We start from the raw sequence: 24,171 nt of genomic DNA, 5'->3' as shown, positions 1-24,171 counted from the left end.
TCCTCAGTCCTGACAAAACTTCTAAGACATAAAAAGAACTGAAGAAACAGAAGAATTATGTCTTTAAGGCTCTTAAAATTAAAGTCCTAAAAAAAGTCCTAAAAAAAAAAAAAGTCCTAAACCAACATGACGTCAATTTTGACACAAACTGAACAGCAAGCTAATGCCTGTAACAAGTTTGCACTGGAAACTTGTGAACTAGCTTAGAAAGGAAATCTCAGGATAAAATATTCCCTGAATTCCTTCTACCAATGTCTTTTTAAAAGAATTCCTTACATGCAGCTGTAACTTCTTTTCAGAGGGAGAGGTTCACTAATACATAGTGAGGTGAAATAATTCAGGGCCTCTGCCTGTCTGAAGTTTCTTCAAACTTGACAGTTTTACAAAGGATATCAAAAAGAAGAGGAATGTTAGGAAGAGAATGGTGCTGTCAAAGGCAAACAATTTTGACTGGGAGGCTGGGATAGGCCAGGTGTATGAACTGATGTGGGGAAATAAGATCACACTAAAATCAATAAAGCCCAACCTAGATATTACCTCACAGAATATAAAAGTAGCATTAATTTTGCTTTAATTTATGTTGTTTTGTTTTTAAAAAATTACTCAAGTTAGTGTACCCCCACGGGTCTGGATGGAGCAGGCTTGGGAGGGGCTCAGCAATGGAAGAAGTCATTTATTCCCCAGCTCAGTCAGTTCATTTGCATTAGAATTGGAAAGATGACTGTCATGACAAGGAGCAGGCCTGCCAAGTGAAGCTGAATTCCATGTGATTACTTAAATGGATTTATTGATTTTCTTATCCTTAACACCTTCTATCTATTTATCTGTCTATCTATCTATCTATCTATCTATCTATCTATCTATCTATCTATCTATCTATATTTCTTAATTTTAAGCCACATAATTCAATCATCTGTACTTGCTGAACTCCACTGAAGTTAAGGATTAGACCTTTTATCTTAAGAATCCAGTCTGGTCACTCATCATCCTGTATTTTATCTCTTATGACTCACTTGTTTACTCATTCCACACAGCTAAATATTTTTTTAACCCACTGACTAGTTCACATTGAAGTTTCTTGCTCTTTGCTGTAACACATATTTTGTATAAATGGGATTTTTCTAAATAGATATATTTTGCCTTCTTTTTTAAAGTGTGCAAGGAAACATAGAAAGGACTCACCTTTTTCAGTGAAGATGTCTCTGAGGAAATACACTACAGGTTGGTTAGCCAAATACAGAATCCTGTGGCTCATAAAAAGGAGTACATATCTCTATGGCCGTGATTACAAGCTTTTGTAAGGGTTTTTAAATGAAGTATTGGGGAGATTAGTGGGGATAAAGAAATATTTCAGTGTTCAGAGGATAAGCACAGGTTGTGTTGCCTATGTCAAGCTGAGCTGATGCTTGTTTGCTTTTTAATGTTACCCAAACAAGTTTTGTCCAGGCACATGGTGGACAGAAATACACAAAGTTGGGGACTCATTCCTGCATTGCCATCACCTCCTTTGGTGCAAGCTTTTGGATGCCATATGCTCTGATCACACCTGAATTACAACCAGGGATAACACAGAGTCATCTTGGAAAACACAGCAAAATATGGAGTTGTAAAGAGATCAAAACCTTTCCTTTGGAAAGAATCAGCACAGAGGGTTAGGGCCAAAATTCTGCAAGTCAAGGAGAAGTTTCCCTGTGCTAGCACAGCACCACTGGTGAGCCCAGAGCCCCTTGCTGCACACTCAGGCTGGCAAATAACTGAGAGATCCATGTGGATCTCCAAAAGCAAAATTCCTTGAGGCTGAGGTCAGGATGCCTGTTCTAACTGTTCTGGCCAGCTGTCTGCCTCAGCAAGTGAGCAGGGGAAAAGAGCAGCACTAAGCAAAAAGCCTTGGGATCATCCTTCAGACCTGTTCCAAGAGCAGAACCTCTGCAATTCCTGACCATGGAGACTGGAGTCCAGCCACTCTTCCACAGGCTGTGAGACACTCACTGGTACACTTGCAAATCAGGCCCCTAAAGCAGATAAAAAATAAACCCATTTATACAAAAGAAAGGTGCTTCCTGGAAGTGACTGTGCTTTGTATGAGCTTGAATCATGCCAAGTGCACTTGTCACAGCCGGATGTTTGCAGGCTTCCATTACCTGCCAGCCCTGCCTAAAGGAGCAGGGCAGGGGGAATTCGGTATGCAAATGACATGCAAATGAAAATGACCTCTCTGTGGAATCAGTCTGGAGGATATAAATACTGACACAATCATTTCAACCAGTGTCTAATTATTCCCACCAAAGAACAATGGAGTCCTATTATATTCTGGTTTTATTAGCAGGAATTTTAGTTGCTTTTGTATTGCTGGTTTTAATTGCAACTGATCATTTCTTCAAGGAGCAGATTCCTTCTGATGTTGACCAGCCACCAAAGCTCCGCCTTTATCACTGTTTGTACACTCTGATGGAAATTCTGGTGAGTCTATCATGCTCTGGGATACTGGGATTTTCAGAAAAGGAAAAGAGCTGAGTATGAATCTAAATACTGCAACTACATGTCATGGGAAGCACACAGTAACACAGATTTAAAGGCCAAAGGTTGATTTGGTTTCTGTTACCATGTATACAAAGCAGCCAGGATGAGGTGAGTTCTTTCAATACTGATATATCCATTCTTATGCTGCAATTGTATATTTCCATAATGAAATGACTGGTCCTGTGGATGACAGGAGGGCTGTTCATAATTTACATGAATAATAAGAACCCAAATTGCTTTGTCTAAGTGCACTCTGATATCTGTAAGGCAATTTCCTACATTCTGAGCTATTTGCAGTAATTTTCTCACCCTTGTTTCTGTTCTTATTCTGCAGTGACTAAATTACAGAATTATAGTTAAATACCATAGAATCAGGTAGGTTGGAAGACACCTCCAGAAGTCATCTAATTGAACCTCCTGCCAAAGCAGGTTTAGGCCTGTTATCACTTATTATCTAAGTACCTGTAAGCCAGACTCACTGTGCTGTGGGCTTTGCCATCACAGAAAGAAACAGCTTTCACCCAAAAAGCTTTCAAAGCAGGCAACAGCAGTATGTAGGAGCAGCCTAAGCCCTGTCATGTCTGGCACGTAACATGTCAAAAGAAAGCCTGCAGGAAAATCAGAGTGGTTTCTTTGATGTTTGTATGAAGCTCACCTCAATTCTCTAATCCCCAGTTATACAGAAAGAACACAGGAACTTGGCCCCTCATCCTGAGAGGTGATTTTGCAGAAAGAACACAGGAACTTGGCCCCACATCCTGAGAGGTGGTTTGGGCCACCACAATCTATTAAAGACTCAAGGGGGTTGCTTGAACTTACACAGCAGCATTCACCAAATCCAGTGGTTGTCCCTGATTCTCCTGTGGTACTTTTCTGTCTTGTCTGCCATGAAGAAGGATGCATATCTCATCCTACTCTTTGTTTTATGTTATATATAAACTTAATATAATACTATGACAGTAATACTATAATAGGACAATGTTATTAAATTCTCTAATTAGTGAGTGAACAGATTCTTTCAGGTGATACTTGTAACCCATTTATAAAGCTTTTAAGTGTCTGTTATGGAATAAGTGCATATGCTCTCTTCATGGATAATACATTCCCTAAATTTCAGCATCCTTTTTCTGAATAGGTTTTAAGATGCATTTCATCACTTGCTGTTCACTGAATCAATCCACTCACCTATTTTTCTTTCAAAAGCCTTTAGGCATCTGCTGGTACTTTGGGTGCATTCCTGGTTTATGTTTTTGCTCAGAGGAGCAGCCCACACAGTGAGGACTTCACAGGTTTCTGTTTAAGTGCAAAATGCTTTGTGTATGACAGGGGTGCAATTAACTTATCCTGCTCATCCTGATCAATGCTGCTCTTCCTGTGCCATAGAGCTGTGCCACTGCTGTGCTGTGCTGTATGCTCCCGTAAAATCCTCTTTTTCTACAATACAAGACAGGCTGTTCCTCTCTTCTTCCACCCTACTTGTAATTTCTTAGAAAAGCAGCAGGTAAGTGTGTACCCTCAACCAGAAGGTACATAAATGATGCTCCTGCTGCATCTGTCCACATCCCCTGCCATGAAGAGATCAATGACCTTGTAAAGTGGAAGAGATGAGAGGAAACCTCCTGGCTTTTGTTTTAAACTCCTCAGACAGATCTATGTTCAGACTAACTGTGCATATTGCACTGGAATTTGAAGCTTTGATGATAATTACTTTGGATTGAAAAGCACACCAGAGTGACTGACAGAACTTATCCTGCCCATCCTGATCAATGCTGCTCTTCCTGTGCCATAGAGCTGTGCCACTGCTGTGCTGTGCTGTATGCTCCTGTAAAATCCTCTTTTTCTACAATACAAGACAGGCTGTTCCTCTCTTCTTCCACCCTACTTGCAAAGAAAGCTGCAGACCAGATAAGTGTGTACCCTCAACTAGAAGTTACATAAATGATGCTCCTGCTGCATCTGTCCACATCCCCTGCCATGAAGAGATCAATGACCTTGTAAAGTGGAAGAGATGAGAGGAAACCTCCTGGCTTTTGTTTTAAACTCACCTAACCTTAAATATTTTAACTGAGGCATCTGGAGTACAGTTTATCATGGAGATGAACAGACACTTTCAGAGCATTATTTGACACACCCAAAATTGGAACCATCCCCAAAAAATACCTCTTTCTGTCCACTCATTAGGAAAGGAGCCTCAGGCCTCCCAGCTTCCACACCTGAGCAAATGCCTGTTCTTACTTGTGGTAAATCCAGATCACAGGAACTAGAGGGTATTTATGTGATACATTTAATGGAACAAGTATTACAACATTCTTCCCACAATAACGAAGATGTAAGTTTTCATCTTCTTAACCAAAATCCCAAAGACAGTTATTTGTGGGAATCCTAAAACCTAGCAAATAACCAACCCAATTATGCTAAAGACAGTGTTGGAAAAAGTAGCTTTACAAAGTGGGAAGACTTGTATTCCCTTTAGTTATGTCTCATTTTTCCTGTTTTACCTATCTAGGCAACGAATTTAAACCACTTGGGTATCATCAGGGAGCACACACTTATCAGGCTGATCACAGGGGGACTCCCAGCATGGCAGGATTCCCAGCTCTTCATTAAAGATCTGCATTTTGATGGGGTACCCATGAGGATTTACCTCCCAAGAGAACCATCTGCCAGCAAACGGAGAGGAGTCATCTTCATCCATGGAGGATGTGGCATTTTTGGAAGCATCAGTAAGGAACTGAAAGAGAAATGTGACTATTTAGCTTTTTTAACTGCCTGTTTTTAAAAACTCCTGACCCTAAGAAGTGGCTGAAGATTAGTTTGAGAGACTGGAGATAGAAAGCAGTTAGTGCTTATTTTTAATTTTTTTAACTCTCTAATCTGCACGTATGTAATATTAAATTATTTTCTAATGGGATACAGCACTCTTTATCATAGAACCATTGAGATCATAAAATGGTTTGGGTGGAAGTGACCTTAAATACAATCTTCTTCCACCTCCTGCCATGGGCAGGGACATCTTTCTCTATCCCAGGCTGCTCCAAGCCCTGTCCAGCCTGGCCTTGGACACTTTCAGGGGTGGGACAGCCACAGCTTCTCCAGGCAACCTGTGCCAGGGCCTCACCACCCTCATAATAAAAATGTGTTCCTTACATGGAAACCAATTCTATCCTCTCTCAGTTTAAACCTGCCCATTTTCTAATAGTAAAAATCATAATAATTCCTTATTTTCCACACAAGTCAATGATCTGTCTAAATGTATGAATTCTACAGCAAGTCCTGATGACCAAAAGATTATCTAGATTATTTTTATTCTAATGAAAATCTGGGTACTCACTAAATAAGCAAGGGGCTGACAAGATATTGTAGTAATATGTCATAAAAATATAAGGGAGAATATTGACTGAAGTTTTCTAAGATGTTAATTACATCAACAACATTTGTGCTTCAGGGAGTTATGAAAGAATTTGCCGGTACATAGCCAGAAAATCTGATTCAGTGGTTGTGTCTCTTGGGTAAGTGAAATTCAACCAGTGCTAATCCCTGAATTAGAGAACTCTGCTGCTTTCCCCCTGCCTCCCACACACCCCTGAACTTACATTTCTTTGAATATAAGATAAGAAACTGAGCTCTAGTGCTGTCTTCCCCACACTGCTGTTAAGTGGGAGCAAGCACGTGGCATGGAATGGCAATGGAAATACCTGAGACAGGGTTAGAGTTACAGGTTTGGTCACTGTACATCACCATCACCACAGAAATCATTACCTTTGTTTGAGGATAAGAAATTATAACCCAAATATCAGATTTTAGTATTTTAATATATATTTAATATATTAAAATATAATCAATATTTTAATATTTAATATTTGTATTTAAAATCACCTGGGATTTTATAGAGTAAATAATGAGTCTAAAATTTAGTATTTTTTAAAACCAGCATGGACCACTGTTTCCTACAAAGATGTTTTGATTATGGAAAATACATGATGGTATAAAGAAACCTTAATTTCCAACAAATTTTTCCATTAAAAACTTTACTATTAAGGGATTTTATTAAGTTGGGATGAACTGGTTTTGAGAAGGAAAGGAAGGAAAAGTTGTTCTGGTTTGCTTCAGCATGTAAAAACTTTAACCTAGATACAATTAATGCTGTAATTAATATTGGTTTGGGGGAGTTTTTGCACGGGATGTGTTTCAGATGAGACACTCAGAATGTGTAACACCAGCTGCTTTTTCTACCCCTCAGGTATCATTTAGCCCCTGAGTTCAGGTATCCAGCCCAGACTCTGGAATGCCTCAGTGCCACCGTGCACTTCCTGAAGACTGCAGACACCTACGGGGTGGATCCCTCTCGGATTGTTGTTTGTGGGGACAGTGTAGGGGGCACATTTGCTACCAGTGTTTGCCAAGAGCTTGTGCACAGGACAGATATCCCCAAGATTCGTGCCCAGGTGCTGATCTATCCATTTCTCCAAGCTCTGAACTTCAATCTGCCATCTCACCAGAAAAATGCTGCCGTTCCCTTCCTGCTCCGGGAGCGCGCAGTCCATTTTATTCTCAAATACCTGAATAAGGATTGCTCCCTGAAGGAACCAATGCTGGCTGGTTCTCATGTTCCTGAGACTATAAATTTGAAATACAGGAAATGGATAAGTCCAGATCTTATTCCAGATGAGTTTAAACTGGGCTATAAACCACCACTGCCCACTTTGTTTTTGCCTCAAGTCCATGAAGAAGTGCAAGAGCTGTTTGAACCCCGGGTGTCCCCTCTGCTGGCAGAGGATGCTGTTGTTTGTGCTCTCCCTGACACCTGTATTGTCACCTGTGAGCATGATGTGCTCAGGGATGATGGGCTGTTGTACAAGAAACGCTTGGAGGACAACAATGTACATGTGACCTGGCACCACGTGGAAAAAGGCTTTCATGCTGCAGTGGGATTTTTTGGGTATGGTATTTTCTCTTTCCCATCATCAAATACTATAATTAATCATGCTGTAGACTTTATCAAAGGCTATTAAATAATTTTCTTGCATACAGTGCACTGGTATTTAGGAAGAGTGTGATTCAATTAAATTATTCAGTTAAATTATTCAATTAAATTATTCAATTAAGTATTTACTACCTATTTGCCCATTAGAATCAAGGCAAGAACTGATGACATTAGCATGGTCTGCTGAATTCTGATTTTTACTTGCTATTACTTAAGAATGTGATGTTTAGAGATTTTTTGTAAGCTTGTTTTGATGCTCTCTTCTTGCATTGTAAGAATTTTTGTTCTCTTCATATGTCAAAGAATAAAAACTCATCACAACAAAAAAGATTCTAAATGTGTAAGTTAAAAACCCATACAGTGTGTGAATAATTAGCTATGTGCACATGCATGCACACCCAAAATCAGTGTGGCAATACCTCTGGAGAGTGGAGATTTCTTCCCTACTTTAGAGATGAGTAGTAATTACCATCAGAGTGTCTGTACAGACAAACAATAGATTTGCATTTATGTTTAAAATCTGAAGGAAGGAATTGGGGGTACTTACAAACCTGATTTTAAAGGGAAATGGGGGACAGGCAGGTTGGTACAGTCCACATGGTGCATAAGATGGGTACCAGGAGGTACCTGAGATTGCAACAGGATGAAGTGAGGGAGAACTGCTCAAAAATAACTGAATATGTTCTAAATTATATTCTATAAAGTTCCTTTCAGAGCAGCTGATTGTATTCAGCTTACCTGGCTTTTGGGGAGAAAGGATGTAAACAGCAAGGAACCTGCCAAATAATTTCTGTGGATATCCAAAGCCAAAGAAAAACCTGAGGTCAATTGTTATCTTGCTGTAATTGTTGCCTTGCTTATTAGGAGAGATCCACCCTTGCTAAACACAGATGCCAAAAATAATTGCCAATGCATAGCAAAATAGCTGGGCATACAATGCCTAGGAATTGTAAAATGTTGAATTGTTGTGCAACCACCTTGCCTTTATAAATCCATGCACACATGACTGTGGAAAGAGGTTAGTACATGTCTACTCTCTGCCAGGCAAACTGTGAGTAGGAAGGAGACTGTGGGCTTAATGTTCCATGTTGTCACCATGTTAAAGAATGCTGGTGACAGGTGAGCTGATTCACATCTCTGCAGCAACAAGTCACTGCTCGAAGGTTCTCATTCTCCAGTCCCTCTCAGCAAAATTAATTTATATTTCTTCATGCTCTGTTGACACAACAGAGTTTATTTCTTTCATTTTTCCCGTTCCAGGCAATTTGCTCTTCAAGCAAAGAAATGCTTCCAAGGGTAAATAATGTGATAGTTCCAAATGTTCCACTCTTTAGGGATTTCAGGATCTGCTTTGGTTATGAAGACAAAGGTTGGGTCACCAGCTCACACATTAGTAGCTGAAGCTGGGCCAACAGTTTGTATCTGCTGTAAAAGTGTTGCAAGAAGTGTCATGATATCGGAGAAGTTGGAGACGGTTGGCAAGTGCCAGAACTAAGGAGGTCTGTACAGTTCCACCTTGTATTTTGTAAGTTATGAGATGGTCACAGATGATCTCATGCTATTTTACACACAGTTCAGGGCAGCATTACACTCCTTGCCAGTTCAGCTACTCAACACTTTTCTCTCCTTTATCAGTCTCTGGAATTACGCCTCATTTATAGGTCAGTGTCCAAACTTGACACTGATCTACTCCTGAGATTTTTCCATGGTTCTTTATCCATTGGTCTTTAGTTTACTACAAATAATAACAAATTTAGCTTTATAATATGTGAGCAGCATTATTAGTTCTCTAGATCACACAGTTCTCTTTAATTATGGGCTAGAATCATTGAGTGCAGATGGGTACAGCAGATGCTGAAATAATGTATTCTTTCTTTCACCATGACTCCCAGATTTTCTAAACCTCAAGAAATCACATGATCTAACTGTCTCCATGGAACTTCCTGTACTTTATTTTAATTAATTTAATTAATTACAGATCAGCTATGTGTCTTGCATTGCTAAGATAGAATGTTTGAAGACATAGTCCCCTGTCTTGGTTTGGAAAGCCAGGTGTCTGCTAAGGAAGGCAGGAGCCTCCCCTGAAATGGAAAATGTAAACCCCCTCTGAATTGCTATGAATTTTAAATTAAGGGGCTCTCAGGCAAAAAATATGGGAGCAGGAATAACAGTTCTTTAATAGGGAAGAAAATAAAAGGATAAAATAAACAATGCAGTAAAACAAAACAACACTGGCAGAGTCAGAACCCAACCTGACACCCTGTGGGTCAGGCTGTTGGCAGCAGTGCCATTGGAATTGTGGCTCAGCCCTCCTGCAGTGTCAGGGCTGGCTCTGCTGGAGCAGGATCCTGGAGAAAGGTGCAGTCTCTGCCTCTGAAGGTCCAGGGGCAGAGGCAGCTGCTGCTCCTCTGGGAAATCCAGTGCAGAAGCTGTGCTGGTGTTCCAGAATCTCCAGATTATATCCAGGTAGGAATGCTTGGCTCCTCCCTGTGGGCTCACATCTCCCAATGGGATGCTGCAGTTCTTATCAGCCATGCAGGGACATTCAATGGCTGTTATCAGCAGATGTCTGCCTGGAGAGAGGAGTGATTGTGGAAGAGATAAAGAAAACTGCCCACTGAACAGAAGACAACTGCCATCCAGATGGCAAATTGAATACAATTTGCTTGTCAATCCAGGAGTTTTGGACACCAAAATCATTCCTCAAAGAATTATGCAGCCAGAGAGTGAGGACTGGCAAGCCCAGCTCCCTTTCAGGCTTCCAGCACCAGAGGGTTCTCATGCTCTGCAGAACCCAAAAGGAGCTTCTTGGGTCACACAGCACTTTCTCTGGAATGTTTCCCAGTATCCCAGTGCAGACTTCCATTTACAGTGAGTTCTGTTGCCAGCTAATTAAGCACCATGATCCAGAGGCAGGGAACATTTTACATCTGCTACACCTGGCTCAGTATTTCTCCTTGCATGTGCAGCCATATCACAGAGAAAGAACAGGGAATGACAAGATTTCAGGCCTGGACATTAAGCTTTTCACTGGAAATTAATAAGAAAGGGAGTCCCTGGTAGGAGAAAATAGGGCTTAGCCTGGTCTATCCCCTGCTTTATCTCACAGGAGCAGAAATAAGGTCAAAAAATTATCAGAAGCTAGAGAGAGCATTTATTTAAAAGATTATGTAGGGAATGGTTTCCTCAAGCTTGTGAATTGCTGAGACTAAGCTTACACAGCGTTAAGCACTACTCTGTACCAGGAATGCCCAAAGGGAAAAAGCACATTATTAACTCAGAAACCAGCTAGTTTGTTTCTTTGACAGCTTCCAGCACATCAGGTCTTTGTGTGGAGCCCCTGCGGGTGCTGTGAAGTCCAGACCTTGTAAAGGTGCCCTAATGAGTCTAAGACCTACCAGCTGTGGGTGAATTGGCACCAAAAAGATTTAGATCACAGAAGAACCATAGGTGGTAAGAACTGCAGTACAAAGGATCTGTCACAGGTGTCAAGCGCATTCTTAGATTCCCCAGAAGGGCCAAATCTGGTGGGTGTACTCAGACCACACCTCACCCACTGGGACAGAGTTTAGCATAGGCTAATTAATGCCTTGCACTATCAAATGCTGAAGAAAGGAGCTGCAGCTGTGTTTTGTGCAACAACATTTCCCAATGCTCTTGCCTGAGTTGCAAGAAAGCTGAACGCTTTGTGCACTGCCGTTTCCCAAGAGTGTCCCAGTTGCCAGAAAATGTGCCTTTTACCTAAATCCCTTATCAACATGGACATCAAATGCCATTACGCAGAAGGATAAACAAAAAGGAATGTGATTTTACACTTATCATATGAATAACCTTCTGGCAAGGGAGGGAAAGGCACAGGGACATTGGGAAATGAAAATCCACAAAGATTTGTTGGATAAAATGAAGAAACAGTTTGGATGAAACACAGAGAACGCAGAACATGGAATCAGCTGCTTCTCAGAAAGTGTAACACCAGATGAACTCCAACCTGCTCATTCTAAACAGTTTCTGAAGTCAGGTATCAAGTCTGAGCCATCTCCTTTGCAGGTCATCGACTATGTATGCTGAAGCCCTGAGGTTCTCTGTCTTTAGTTTAATTTTATTCTACAATTCAAGGTCAGCTCATCCCTTATATTATTTTGTTAGTATTTAAGAAAAAAAAAAATTACAGACTTATTTTACCCACACTGTGATTTTTCAGAATGAGAATGTGCTGCCTTCACAGGCTAAGCAGGCTGCTAAAAACACTGCTCCCAAAGGTGACATCACATGAGCTGTCCTTTACAGATATTTTTTGCTTCAAGTTAAATCTTTTCACTAATTATTTGTGTATGGGAAAATATGTTAGCTCCAGAGGAAGATCCTAGAGCTCACCACAGAAAAGAGTGAGCTGCTGATGTCTGGTCAGTGCTACTAGCCCTGACACCATGAAGTTCAAGTCTAGTTTTCAGCAGTTGGAATCGTATTCCTACCTGGAATGACATCTGTACATAGTATCTTCCTGGAAGACAGAGACTGCAGCACTGCCAAGAGGCAGAAAAAAAACCCAAATAAAAATCTGCTGCTGCAGGAGAAGAGCCATTGAGGAGGATGAGGCAAGAACAGCTCTCTGACCAGGCTGCAGCTGCCTCTGGGTCCACTGGACTCAAAGATGCAATGTCAGAAGAATCCAAAATCTGCCACACAGGTGATGAAACATGTTTGTGACACTGAGCCTTGATTTCAATAAAAGTCTGAGAAAGTGAGGCATGGAGGCACAACGACGCAAGAATCTGGGCAGCTCAGAAGATGATTACCAAGAAATGCTGTGCAGGAACTCACAAATAATAAAGACTTGCCTGTAACCAAAAACCAGAGAGACAGAACAAGTTTTTGTCTTCCTATAAACTGCCACTACACAAGTCATAGTTCTGCTGTGATGGGCACAGCCTTGTTACTGCAAATGTGAAAACCCTTGTGCAAGCCTCTCCCACAACTAATTGTTACTGTCTAATTGTATGGTTGGTTACCACATGTTTTTATCTTCCTATTGGCATTTTCAAAACTGGATTATAACCACAACGAGAACAACTAATCCTATGCCTTTACCTGCAGAAGTCTTAAAGTCTGAAAAAGGGGGAGGAGGCCACAGCTGGTTCCTTCTCAGGCTCCTTCCAACACAGCAAGATGGAACTTCTCTTGGTCATTTTTCTTGCTGTTTTGACTGGTATTGTGGCAATTGCTTTCTATTATGAACACCCCAAAGCAGAAATTCCTCATGGAATCAGTGAGCGCCGAAAGCTTTATGTTCTTCATTACTTAATGAACTTTGGGCTTGGTCTGGTAAGTAAACCTTAATTAAAGCTTGAGTTTTGAATTCTATTTCTGTTAGAGGGATAATGGTTAGGTGATGTTTTTTAAAATCAATGTTTGAATAAGTTGCAAATATGCAATTGGATTGATTAGGTGATGTAAGCAGATTCCTTCAGCTGTGCTGGGCATAACAGACTCCCCCTCTTTGCTATACAGCACCAAAGGCAGTATTTGTGAAAGCTAAAATTGGGCAGACTGTGCAATTCCCAGTATTTTCCTGAAGGTCTGTGTTTTAGCTTTTCATGCCTGCTGCCTCAAGGCACTGCTGGAAGGCTTAGAAGGTAACTTGCCCTGTGTATGTGGAATTTCTGCTCTGTATAACACCGTGCCTGCTTACAGAGTGAGCAGCTAAATGATGTCTGTGATCTCAGCTCTTCTCTGCAACTCTGTCATTCTCCTCCTGAGGCATCTGAAGAGAGCTGCCACATTCATCATCATTTGCCTCTCAATATGCCTGAACAACTTTCTTCTTTGAGACAGTACACATAATACCTAAAGTGACTTTCTGTGTCATTGTTTTTGGCACATTTTTGATCCTTCCTCGCTTTTCATCCTTGTTTCTTTTCAAAACTAAAACGTGACATGCACTTGTCTTTCTGCTTCATCAATCATCCTGTATTAACTGTCGCCCCAGTAAATTAGAAAACCCTTCTGTGATACCTAGACTAAGCTTCTTTTAGTTGTTTAAACTAGGAAAAAAAATTGTTCAGTCTTTTTGGCTCGTGCATTACATTTCACTTCAATTCCACGCTCTAATGTTGTTAATTCTTCGGTTCTTTACCTGCCCCATTGCTTGGTAAGTTTTGTTTGAAGTCAGTGAGCTCCCAAGAAGGTGACTCACACCATGTCTCTGGTGCCACACCCGGGCCTCCACACTGCTTTTTAACTGTAATTTTTAACTTCTGATATTACAATTTTGCATCCTTTCTGCTGGCCAGTGAGAGGCCAAGCACAAGCACTGTCAGACACTGCCTGAAAGGAGCAGAGAGATAAGGACATTAATGGAGGGTTAAAGCAAAGTTTAAATGCAAGTAGAGTTCAAGTCATGTAGCAACTCCTGCTATGGCTGTTGGGCAAATTACTTGTGCCAAATTCTTTCAAGGGTTGACAAGCCATGAAGTTAAAACTGCATGGAAAATTAAAGTGTACAAGTATATCCAGTGTTTAGCTAGGACAAAAGGCAACACCAAAACACTCTGGTTGATAAGGTCTCCCAGGACTCCTTTTTCAGTATTTTCAAGACAAAGATGATCTCTTTATATTCCATGCAGATATAGCTAATTGCAGGTTTAACCTTTACTGTTACAAAATTATTAGTGTGAAGAAAGAAAGTACCAGAGGGAAATTGAAGAATAAATAAGTAAAGTTGTTTTCCCACGGATAAGGACCAGGAGTTCTACAGAAGGAATCTATATAAGACTGTAACTTTGCCACCAGACAATCCTTCCTGTGTATGGGATCAGCTCTGCAGATGACCTAAAATAGGATACCTACATCAAATTTAACTGAGCCACATGAGGTCTGTGAAATTTGAGGTGAAAACCACAAGGGCAGGTTTTTAGGATCTAAGCAGTGCAGACATTTCTATGTATAATTCTCATTTAAATGCATATGCATGAATAATGGCAGCACAACAAACCCATTAGAGATGTCTGCTGTGGAAGGAGTGCAAAACTGAATCCAGTATAGTGGAAATACAGTGATACTGTCTCATATTTTTCATTTTGAGCAGGAATAGACTAGAGCAGGCTACAAGTGAAACAGCTTATAGGCACGCAGATGCAATGGAGTAGATGAGCCCACAGTGACATAAGAACCTGAGGCTGAGTGCTTAAGTAAGAATCAGTGAGCTGTGAGATGATCAAGCCTGGGTTCAAAGCTGTTCTTGGTCAGAAGGACAGAGATGTGGTAGATTGTATGGATCTTTTTTCCCCTCCAAGTCTGGGAAACAGAAGTCTTGGCTATGTTTCTTCATCCAAAGCTAAAGTTTAAAATACTGTAACTACTGTCTCTGTATTATGTTCAGGCACATGGTTACCGAAATACCTGACAAGGTCAAGTATTTGACACCCTTTATCTACTATTGATAATTTGATTGTTTTCCTACTGAATTGACCATGGAGTTTAAAATTTTTCATTATCAATCTCCAGGTTAGGTAGAAACTTACACTAATTTGGTCTCTTGTGGTCTCTTTTATCACCAGGCAACATTTTTGGACAAAATAGGTGTAATCTCAGAGGTCCATCTCCTCAGGGTTATAATGGAGACAATACCACCATTAAAGGATAGTCGTCTTCTTATCAAGGACTTAAGGTTTGAAAGGGTTAAAGTGAGAATTTACCAGCTAAAAACATCAAACAAAAACCTAAGAAGGGGAATTCTTTATTTTCATGGAGGAGTTGGCCGGTTTGGAAGTATCCGTAAGTAACATCAATAATATGAGCTATAACTGCATGCAGCATCCAGAGTGGCCAGGGAAGGCACCACAGGCATCATCTGGTCCCACCTCTCTCCTCCAGCAGGGCCATCCCACAGCACAGGGCACAGGATTGTGTCCAGACAGCTCTGGAATATCCCCTGTGAGGGGCACTGCACAACCACACACCACAGAGTTCCTGATCTGATTTGCTATATCTTAAATTACAAGAGTTAGTAGGTTTAACACTGTAAATTAAAAATTCATTACAGTAGAATCAATTTACTAACATGCAATAGGCATCACGTTAAATTGTCTTTATATAGATTGCATGTCTAGAACAGTCTCTGATCATTTTTAATACCTATTTTCTTCCTTCCTGTTTATGCTTATGAGAAAAGTTGAAAATCTCCTTAGAATTTTATTTCTTATTTAAAGCACCCATTTTTTGTTCACAAGTGTGTGCAAGCTTATATATGTGTATTGTGCTGTATGTCTTTGTAGTGGAAAAACAAGGAAAAAACACATTTTGGAATGTGAATGGGAGAGAGATGAGCTGGTGTCTCATGCACAAGAAATATTCTTGTACTGGATTTAGCAGACTTTTTGTTGTTTTTTTAAAACTATTTCGCCCTTCAAAATCACTTTAAAAGTGGCAGTGGTGGTGCTGTCTGTAACTTTTCAAAGAAGGAACCAAAACACTGCATTAGTTTAAATTCCAAGTTTCTTACTGGCCAGAAGATTCTCACAGCTGTAAGGAGAGGGTGAGCAATGCCCAGATCTGACCATGCCATATGCTGCACATGCTCTGTAGCATTAGCCATGCAAGAGAGAGAACAATTTCAGAATGTTTTCATTCCATTTATTTTTAAAGCAAGTAACAATTCCAGTGAACTTTTCTGTTTTACAGGGGCCTACGAAAGAAAGTGTCGCTATTTCTGCAGGAAGACCAATTCGGTGGTGGTGTCTGTTGGGTAAGGGGAGCCAGCCCAGACTCTGACCGTAGGTTTGCAAGCCTTTGCTGCAGTCAAGCTCCTTCTGAAGTACAATCAGTACCTATCCTCAATGATCCCATGCCTTTCACCTTTCACAGCACTAATTCCTTTCAGGAAGAATTAGTCAACTAATCCCCAACTGTTTATTTCCAAATGAAATCCATTACAGTAATTTTATAATTTGTAGCGAGCACTAAGACATGAGGATGTTTTTGTTTTCTAGAGCTCTATTCAAACCACCTTAGGCTGTTTCTCTTGAAAGTACAGTTGACCAGAACACCAAATAATTCCTTTTAGAAGTTCTGAAAAATACAAGAACCTCATGAGTTTAACATAAGAGGTTACAAGCCAAGCTTGACATATCCACTCTCAAAAGGAATTTATAAACTTGACTCCATTGTCTTAAATTCTTCAGTAAGTTATACTTGCAGGCACGATACATTTGCATGAAGAAATGGAACAAGAAAATCCACATTTAATCCACATTGTATTCAACCTGAGATGACCATTAAAAATATTTCTCTGATTAGCTGTAATACTTTCTTAAAATAAACAATGCCTAAAAGTCCAGGCAAAGAGTTGACTACAATTGCACTAATTGCTGTTTATATCCTAAAATACTTGAAGAACCAATAACTCATTGATTCTGTTTAAAGAATTTGGCTTCCAGAACACTGAAAACCTTTCAGATTTTCATTATTGATTTTCTATGCTCATATTTTCTGTGCTCATATTCTCTAACAATTTGTTGTTATATGTTAATTTTCTGACTGGAATTAATGATAACTGATTGACACACCTGCCTTGCCAACTAATTCCAAAACAACTCTCATGTGCCTTCAGTCACTTACAGAAAATGTAAAGAAGTATTTTGCAAAGGTAGAAAAGTGTACTGACTCTCCCAAACATGAACAGTAGCAAATAATACATCAAAACCACTAATTTGGATGAATTCTATTGCTGCAATTATAATCACAGAGTACTTTCCTGTCTTTTGAGAGAAATAAATGAATTACAAGATTCCACTGGGGCCATTCACTAGAAATGGCTATGCTAAAACACTTTCACTCTTATTTAGGTATCGTTTGGCTCCTGAGCACCCATTTCCAGCCCAGTTGGAGGATTGTCTCACTGCTACCATCCACTTTCTGAGGACTGCACAAGACCACGGAGTCGACCCTTCCCGCGTTGTCATCTGTGGGGACAGCAGTGGAGGGACACTCACTGCTGCTGTTGCCCAGGCACTGGTGAACAGAACAGACCTCCCAAAGCTGAGAGCACAAATCCTAATATACCCTTTTCTGCAGTGTGTGGACCTAAATTTGCCTTCTTATCAGCAGAACAAGGGAGTCCCCATTTTGCTAAAGGAACGAACCCTTGTTCTTGGCTTGAAGTACGTTAATGTGGACTTGGGCATCATTGAAGAAGTATTTAAAGGCTGCCATGTTTCAGAAGATAGGAGACTGAAGTATCAGAAGTGGGTGAGTCCTGACTACATCCCTCATGAGTTTAAAACAAGAGGTTACAAACCAAGTCCAACATATCTACCCTCAAAAGAAGTCTGTGAAGTCTCTGAGCCCATGTTTGACCCTGTTTTTTCACCACTGTTGGCTGAAGACAGTGTGATTGCTCAGCTGCCTGAGACTTTCATTTTGACCTGTGAATTTGATGTGCTCAGAGATGATGGACTGCTGTACAAGAAAAGATTAGAGGACCATGGAATAAAAGTGACCTGGTGCCATCTGCAGGAGGGGTTCCATGGAACAGTGTTCTTAGCACTTTTTGGTAAGGTGTTAGGATTCCGCTCTGGAGCTAAAGGCCTGCAAAAGATTGTAAGTTTTCTAAGACTGTTGTAAAATTCCATTTCTTGCTTTCTTTTCCTGATTCCTTTCTCTTTTTGCTTACAAACTTATTTTTTTTAAATCCTCAATTTTCCTTTCCTTAAATCATCACCTTAAATTTCTGCATTGCATCTGTGTTCTTTCTACCCACTAATTTGATTGCATGATGGCCTTTGCTTAATTTTCTCTCAGGAGAGGCAAAATCAGGTGAATTTACATTTCTTTCCTCTGCCAGATCTTCAGTTCTCTCTTGTAGCCATTAAAGATCTCATCCTTATAGCATGGGGTTTGCAATGTGGTCTGGTTCCGTGAAGTTCTGGTACTGTCAGAACACAAAACCACATTTGAAAACAAGCTGGGGCAGGTAATAGGGTGTGGATCTACAGGATCAGTATATAAAGAGTATGGTTAAAGACTTAGAGTGTATCTGGTGAGAGCTCAATTTGAGACAAGCTTAAAAAGAACTGAATGTAGCAGAAAAAATGTAAACATAGACAGAAATGAAAGAAGGGGAAGAGAAGGAGAGGAAGAAAGGGAAACGGCAGGCCTGGAACTACAGATGTTATAACAAGTATTGGTTAAAGAAAACAACATCTATTAAAGAAAATGCATATACATTTTATATATAGATAATAGATACATGGGAATATAAAGTACTATCAGTTCCTTTACAAAGTGTAGGCCAGCACTGCCTGATGCAGGAAGGACTCTCCCTTTGAGAGACAGTATCAAATGCCATTGGGGAGAAAGAAGAATGATTGAGAAAATTAAAAAAAAATCATCAAAGTTCAGGTCAGTCTTAAACTGTTTACAACAAGAGATGAATGAGCAAGGAAACCAATGCAAAATAAAATGGCATTACAAAAATGTAAAGCTATTTTCTCAGAAATGACCTCAAGTATTGCCAGAAATGTCAGTAAATGTTTTACTTACACCATTCTGAGGTGAATGTATAATTGTAGAACAGTGTCATTGTTTCAGGTTTTGTTATAAACTTATGTCCTGAATTAAAATAACTTATGATGCCACTAGACTCCATTGTCTCAAATTCTTCAGTAAGTTCTACTTGGAGGCAGGATGCATTTCCATGAAGAATCAAAAGCAGGGTCAGGATGCAGTTTTACTGACAGTCAAAACTTCTGACTGTCTTTGCTTAAATTAACACCTGGAACACTACCCCCACTGAAATTACCACCATTCTCGCCAGGGAAATTTCTAACTCTATAATTTTCCAAGAATATTTTCTGTATCTGATATTATTACTCTGTGTGTTTTCTGCCCCCCACTGGTTCATTTGAACTATAACCAAAAGCAAGGCTGCTGCAGACAGTTATGCAAGACACATGATCCAACACCCTACAACCAAGGGAAAGGCTTTCCTGCAATGCTCTGCATATAAGCAAAGAAAGCCTGCCAGAACAATATGAATTACATTTAGTTACACTCACACAGCAGTCAGGAAAAAGGGGAAATTTTATAGGGATCTTCCATATGGCATCTCTGAATGAATACAATGCAAGTAAGCATAAAGCTCAGAAAATCTCCAGTGTTTTCCTGATTTCTAGGCACACACTAACACTGTTGAATGCTGTTGTGCTGTTGAATGCCTGTTTTCCTGTTTTCCACATGGGCAACCCATGCCACGAATGCTCACATGACACCAGTGACAGTTTGTCCATAAAGTGATAGAGCAGTACATTCCTGACATTAAAATATGCAATGAGTCAGACTGACACGAAGGCCAACAGCTGTCAAACCTCTCATGGGTATTATACCCCATATGATGAAGATACTACAAATTATGTTTTCTTAAAACCCAGAGAGCTCCTGAGTTATTGATGAGTTTTTGCCTATGAAGAACTTAGGAAAATATATTGTTGACAAGTAAGTTTCCTTAGCTGTGGCAGTTCTTTCCCTTCTTGATAAAATCCACTAATTCCTTCCTCAGGGGAGGAGGGTGAGGTGCCTGAGGTGATAATTCCCTCCAGAGTTTGCACCCTGAGTGAAGTGACAGCCCAAGCTGCCCTCCACACAGGAACAGGGTGGGGACAAGGCTGGTCCATCCAGAGGTATTAACCCCAGAGAAGGCGGGCATGAGCCACATTTCTTTAACTGGTCTGTAGAGTATGCCCATGAGCACTGTAACACAAATAAAAGGATCCAGGAGCAGATTGGAACACTGTCAAAACCTGAAAACCAGTGAGAAACCTGAAAAGCAGTGAGATGCTGGAAAGCTCAGTGCAGCTGGGGGTGCCTGACACTCTTTGAGCTGCTCTGTGTGACAGGAAGACGTTGAAGGAAACGAAGGGAAAGCAAACTGCCCTGCATCTTTCCATCAGCAGATGTCAGCACCAGCTGAGTCTGTAATAACCTGGAAAACCTCCCTGTGCTCTGGGCACACAATGTGAGTACCTGAAACACATTACCAAAGATCAAACTGTGGTTTGATTTCAATATTTTACTGAACTTGTTCTTATGCCTTCATAGCCTGAAGCTTTCTGCTTAATAACAGAGCACATATTACGCCATAACAACTTTACACTACCCATTCTAACCAATCAAGTTTGGAGTGGTGAATTACAGAAGTTTACAACTTCAATTATCCTCTGCTTTGCTGTCTTCACATCACCTCTTTATACCACACTAGTTACAACTCAGATACCATAGCATTTTTAAAATAAACAGGAAATTAGAAAACATTCCAAGTTTACTAGCTCTATTATTTATAAATAATGTTATTTAACACTATTCTCTGCCTATGATACCCATTCTCTTCACTGCTCAGGCAGAATCCTGCAAACTCTGGCTGTTTTTATTGCTGTCTTCCTTGTGTCAGTTATTCCCTGTGTTTGCTGATTCCTGTGAGAGTGCAGACACTGCTAACCTGAATATCTGGGATACTGAGACTCAGACAAACCTGGCCATGTGCAAAGAAGGGCAGTTGAAGTTGTTATATTTACCTTCAAGCAACTTCTGATTTAATAAGATTCATTTTGATGTGATGACCTGCCATGAAATCCTAAGTGGATGCTCCAGAGCAGCTTTTTGGAATCCATATGTATGGAGCAGAATTCATTCACTCTGAGGAACAGAACTGCACAGTAACAGAGACATAGACACCCAAAAATCCATCCACATTTCCCAGTGCTGCTCTACAAACCCCTCCAGTTAAATAAGCATTTCAAAAATGCACCTGCTCTGAACTGCACAAGACAAGATCTGAATTTCCATCATTGAATGCCAATACATAACATTTGTCTTTTTTTTTTTTTTTTTAATACAGTACAGCTTTTTACTCCAGAATTTGTTAGCAGCTGTTTAGCCTAGGAGCTATTTGGAAGGGACAGACTTCAAAGAAGAGAAGGCAGAAAGAAAAGGCTAAAATAAAGATTTATGCCAAGTGCAAAGTGGCTTTCTGTTGTAAGAGCACAGCATACAGGAACTAACTACTTATTTGGGTGGGGAGATGGAGATAACAAGAAGGGAGGACACTGAAAGGTAGGTAGGAGGCAGCCGAAGCAAATACACAGCACCTCTAAAAACCACTATGGTACAGCATGTACTAAGCTGTAATTTCTTAATGCTTCTTATTGTCACTGTGAAGGGCATATTAAATCTATCTCACAGATCAGAAGGCCCAGACTTACAGGTATGAAAAGCTCTGAGTGCCTTCAGTCAGTTGTTTGCATAATGTGAAATGTAGAAATGTGAACTGAAGTATGGCAAGTTCCTCCCATGCTCGAAGTGATAAAAACAAAGTCAGGTAAAGTACTCTACAGATTCTAATTGTTCTGCTCAATTACCTAGAGGAAATAAGAATAATTTTTAAAAGCAAGGCAAATTATATTTACCAGAGTGTTTCACTTTGAAATGAACATTAAAAAAATAAAGAACTCTATCAGAAGCTATTATTTCTGGGTTTAAATTTTCTTTGTGATATGTTATTTTTTCCTGTTTTCTGCTTCCTGGCTATACCTGCTGAAATCAATACTCAGTCATCACAGCTGACTACTTTACAATGCTTCAGTTACTCATCATAGGATTTCCTGTGTTACACAGAGAAACTCTGCAATAGTCAACTGACTGCAGGTCAGCAGTGCTGGAAACAGCCTGCAACACAGGTGAAATGTGTTGTAATGTTTTGGAGAAACTTCACAAGAAAACCAATAACTCAGGACAGTCACAGAATTCATTGGCACCAACTGCCCTGAGTGCTCCTGCCTTGCATAGTGTTGGGTTTGTCAGCTGCTGCCTCTTCCACTAACAAATTAAGGGGAAGTTGATGAGTTTTTCACATTCTCAGCCTACAAAGCTATGTGTGAAACTTTAGAAAATCCACAAAGCTGAGTCTTGGGAAAACCTGCAAACACCACATTTCTTTGGGTAGGTATCATATTGTACTTCCCATTCCCATAATTATTATAACTATTATAAATATGCTGAAAAATCAAGAAGAGAATGAATTTTAGAATGCATAAATGGAGGCTTGCTGATGAGAAAATGGGAAGCGTTTACCCAACTATTCTCAATTCTGTACTCATCAAACTCCAGCAACACCAAGTTCAAAGAATAAAGAATCATTTGATGAGCTCTGAGGAGCTGTTTTATTACAATAAAGAACCACATGAGGCTCATAACTCTCATTACAATGTCAAACTCCACACTGTGTTAGTTTTCTCTGGTTTAGTGGAATCTCATCAACCTTTAATTAGGGCAAGTGTGTTCTCATCAATAGGTAAAGACTTTGTGGAAGTTGGGGTTTGGGGATGAGTTTGTTCTTCAGCAAACAAAGTTCACATGCTGAGTATACTCTAATAGTATAACATATTAAGAGATTAAAACTTTAGGATATTATTTTGAAACATTGATTCACCAACATTTCTTTAACAACAGAAAGGTTGTAATGCAGAACTGAAAGATTTTTGTTCAGATTGTCATGACCGTACAAGAGATTCTGTAAATAACTGCCAGGGCCTAACAACAAAAAACAAATGGACAAAAAACTCCAAACTGTCCCTTTGTAAATTTATTTTTAAATAAAAAGACAGTAAAGCAATTTTTCCTCCCACTCTATCAGGTCCATCAAGGTTTCAAAACAGAGGTGGCATGTGTGAGGTGTTTTGGTTTTGATTAAAGCCGATTAATTACTGACTCACTGAATAGGAGAAGAAATCTTGTGTCAAAACAGTGTCAGCAAGAGCTCATAGAGGTAACAGCAGACAGACATGTGCTCTGTGGTATAAGGCTTTCATAATCTGATCACTTAAATAGCAGGTGTTTAATTGCCTTTTGTCACCTTTACAAGTTTCATTTACTGCCACTGAAGTACTAAGTACCTTTAAGAATTCTTTTATTCTTGATTAAAGGTTCTTTAGAAAGCACAGAAATTGCCTCCTCTGAGGATTCAAATATAAGAAATCATCAAGAATGCTGAAATACAAGATTCAGAGCTGATATCCATGTGAGAATTTACTTCAGGATATTTTGACTGATGGCACAGACATCAGAAATAAGCACTTAGGTAAACTGTGCTGTTCTTACAGGAATATATGGGAAAAAAAAGCCAAATCCCCACAGGCTGTGCCATAATATCACACTACAGGGAAACATTTCTGGAACTAACGACCACAAACACCACTGGGCTGCCCCAGCTGTGCTGCAGAGCCCTGTGGAGAACATCTGATGAGCTCAGGACAAGCTAAGCACTGGCCATGGGCACCTGGCTTTGGGTTCAATACTCTGCAGTCCAACATTTTAACTACTTGTATCCTAAATTTGTGCTCTGTGGAAGGGAAAGGCTCCAGATCAGCCAATCTCAGCCCAGAAAAGGCTCTAATGATCTCCCTATTTCACAAACCTTGGCACAAATTTATGATGTTGCTTCATCCCACACATCCTTACCTTCACAAGCCAATGTTGTGCAAATCAGCTCTCAGTGTTGCTTTGATTTAAATATTGTGCTAATGAAACTGAAGACTAATTCCGTTTTCAGACTGGAATTCCACTTTAAAAGCCAAGGCACAAAATGTTTGGTGAATGTAAATTTTAAATCATGTAGAAAA

The 24,171-nt window shown here is 40.0% G+C and overlaps 2 protein-coding genes across 2 annotated transcripts; both read left to right on the top strand.

Annotated features, from left to right (window-relative positions):
- Positions 1-2,292: 2,292 nt before the first annotated feature.
- On the top strand, positions 2,293-7,532 carry LOC135456797 (arylacetamide deacetylase-like 4). Its single transcript, XM_064730905.1, has 4 exons — positions 2,293-2,460; positions 5,027-5,243; positions 5,966-6,029; positions 6,761-7,532. Exons 1-4 carry the CDS (start codon positions 2,293-2,295, stop codon positions 7,530-7,532), a joined length of 1,221 nt encoding a protein of 406 aa, XP_064586975.1.
- A 5,138-nt stretch (positions 7,533-12,670) lies between these two features.
- Positions 12,671-18,124, top strand: LOC135456699 (arylacetamide deacetylase-like 4). The gene is made up of 4 exons (XM_064730728.1): positions 12,671-12,826; positions 15,061-15,277; positions 16,184-16,247; positions 17,347-18,124. Exons 1-4 carry the CDS (start codon positions 12,671-12,673, stop codon positions 18,122-18,124), a joined length of 1,215 nt encoding a protein of 404 aa, XP_064586798.1.
- Positions 18,125-24,171: the final 6,047 nt, after the last annotated feature.

Source organism: Zonotrichia leucophrys, chromosome 21, assembly GCF_028769735.1.
Source record: "Zonotrichia leucophrys gambelii isolate GWCS_2022_RI chromosome 21, RI_Zleu_2.0, whole genome shotgun sequence".
Lineage (NCBI taxonomy): Eukaryota > Metazoa > Chordata > Aves > Passeriformes > Passerellidae > Zonotrichia > Zonotrichia leucophrys.
Note: the sequence above shows the minus strand (reverse complement) of the source record. Positions and strands in the feature narration are given on the sequence as shown.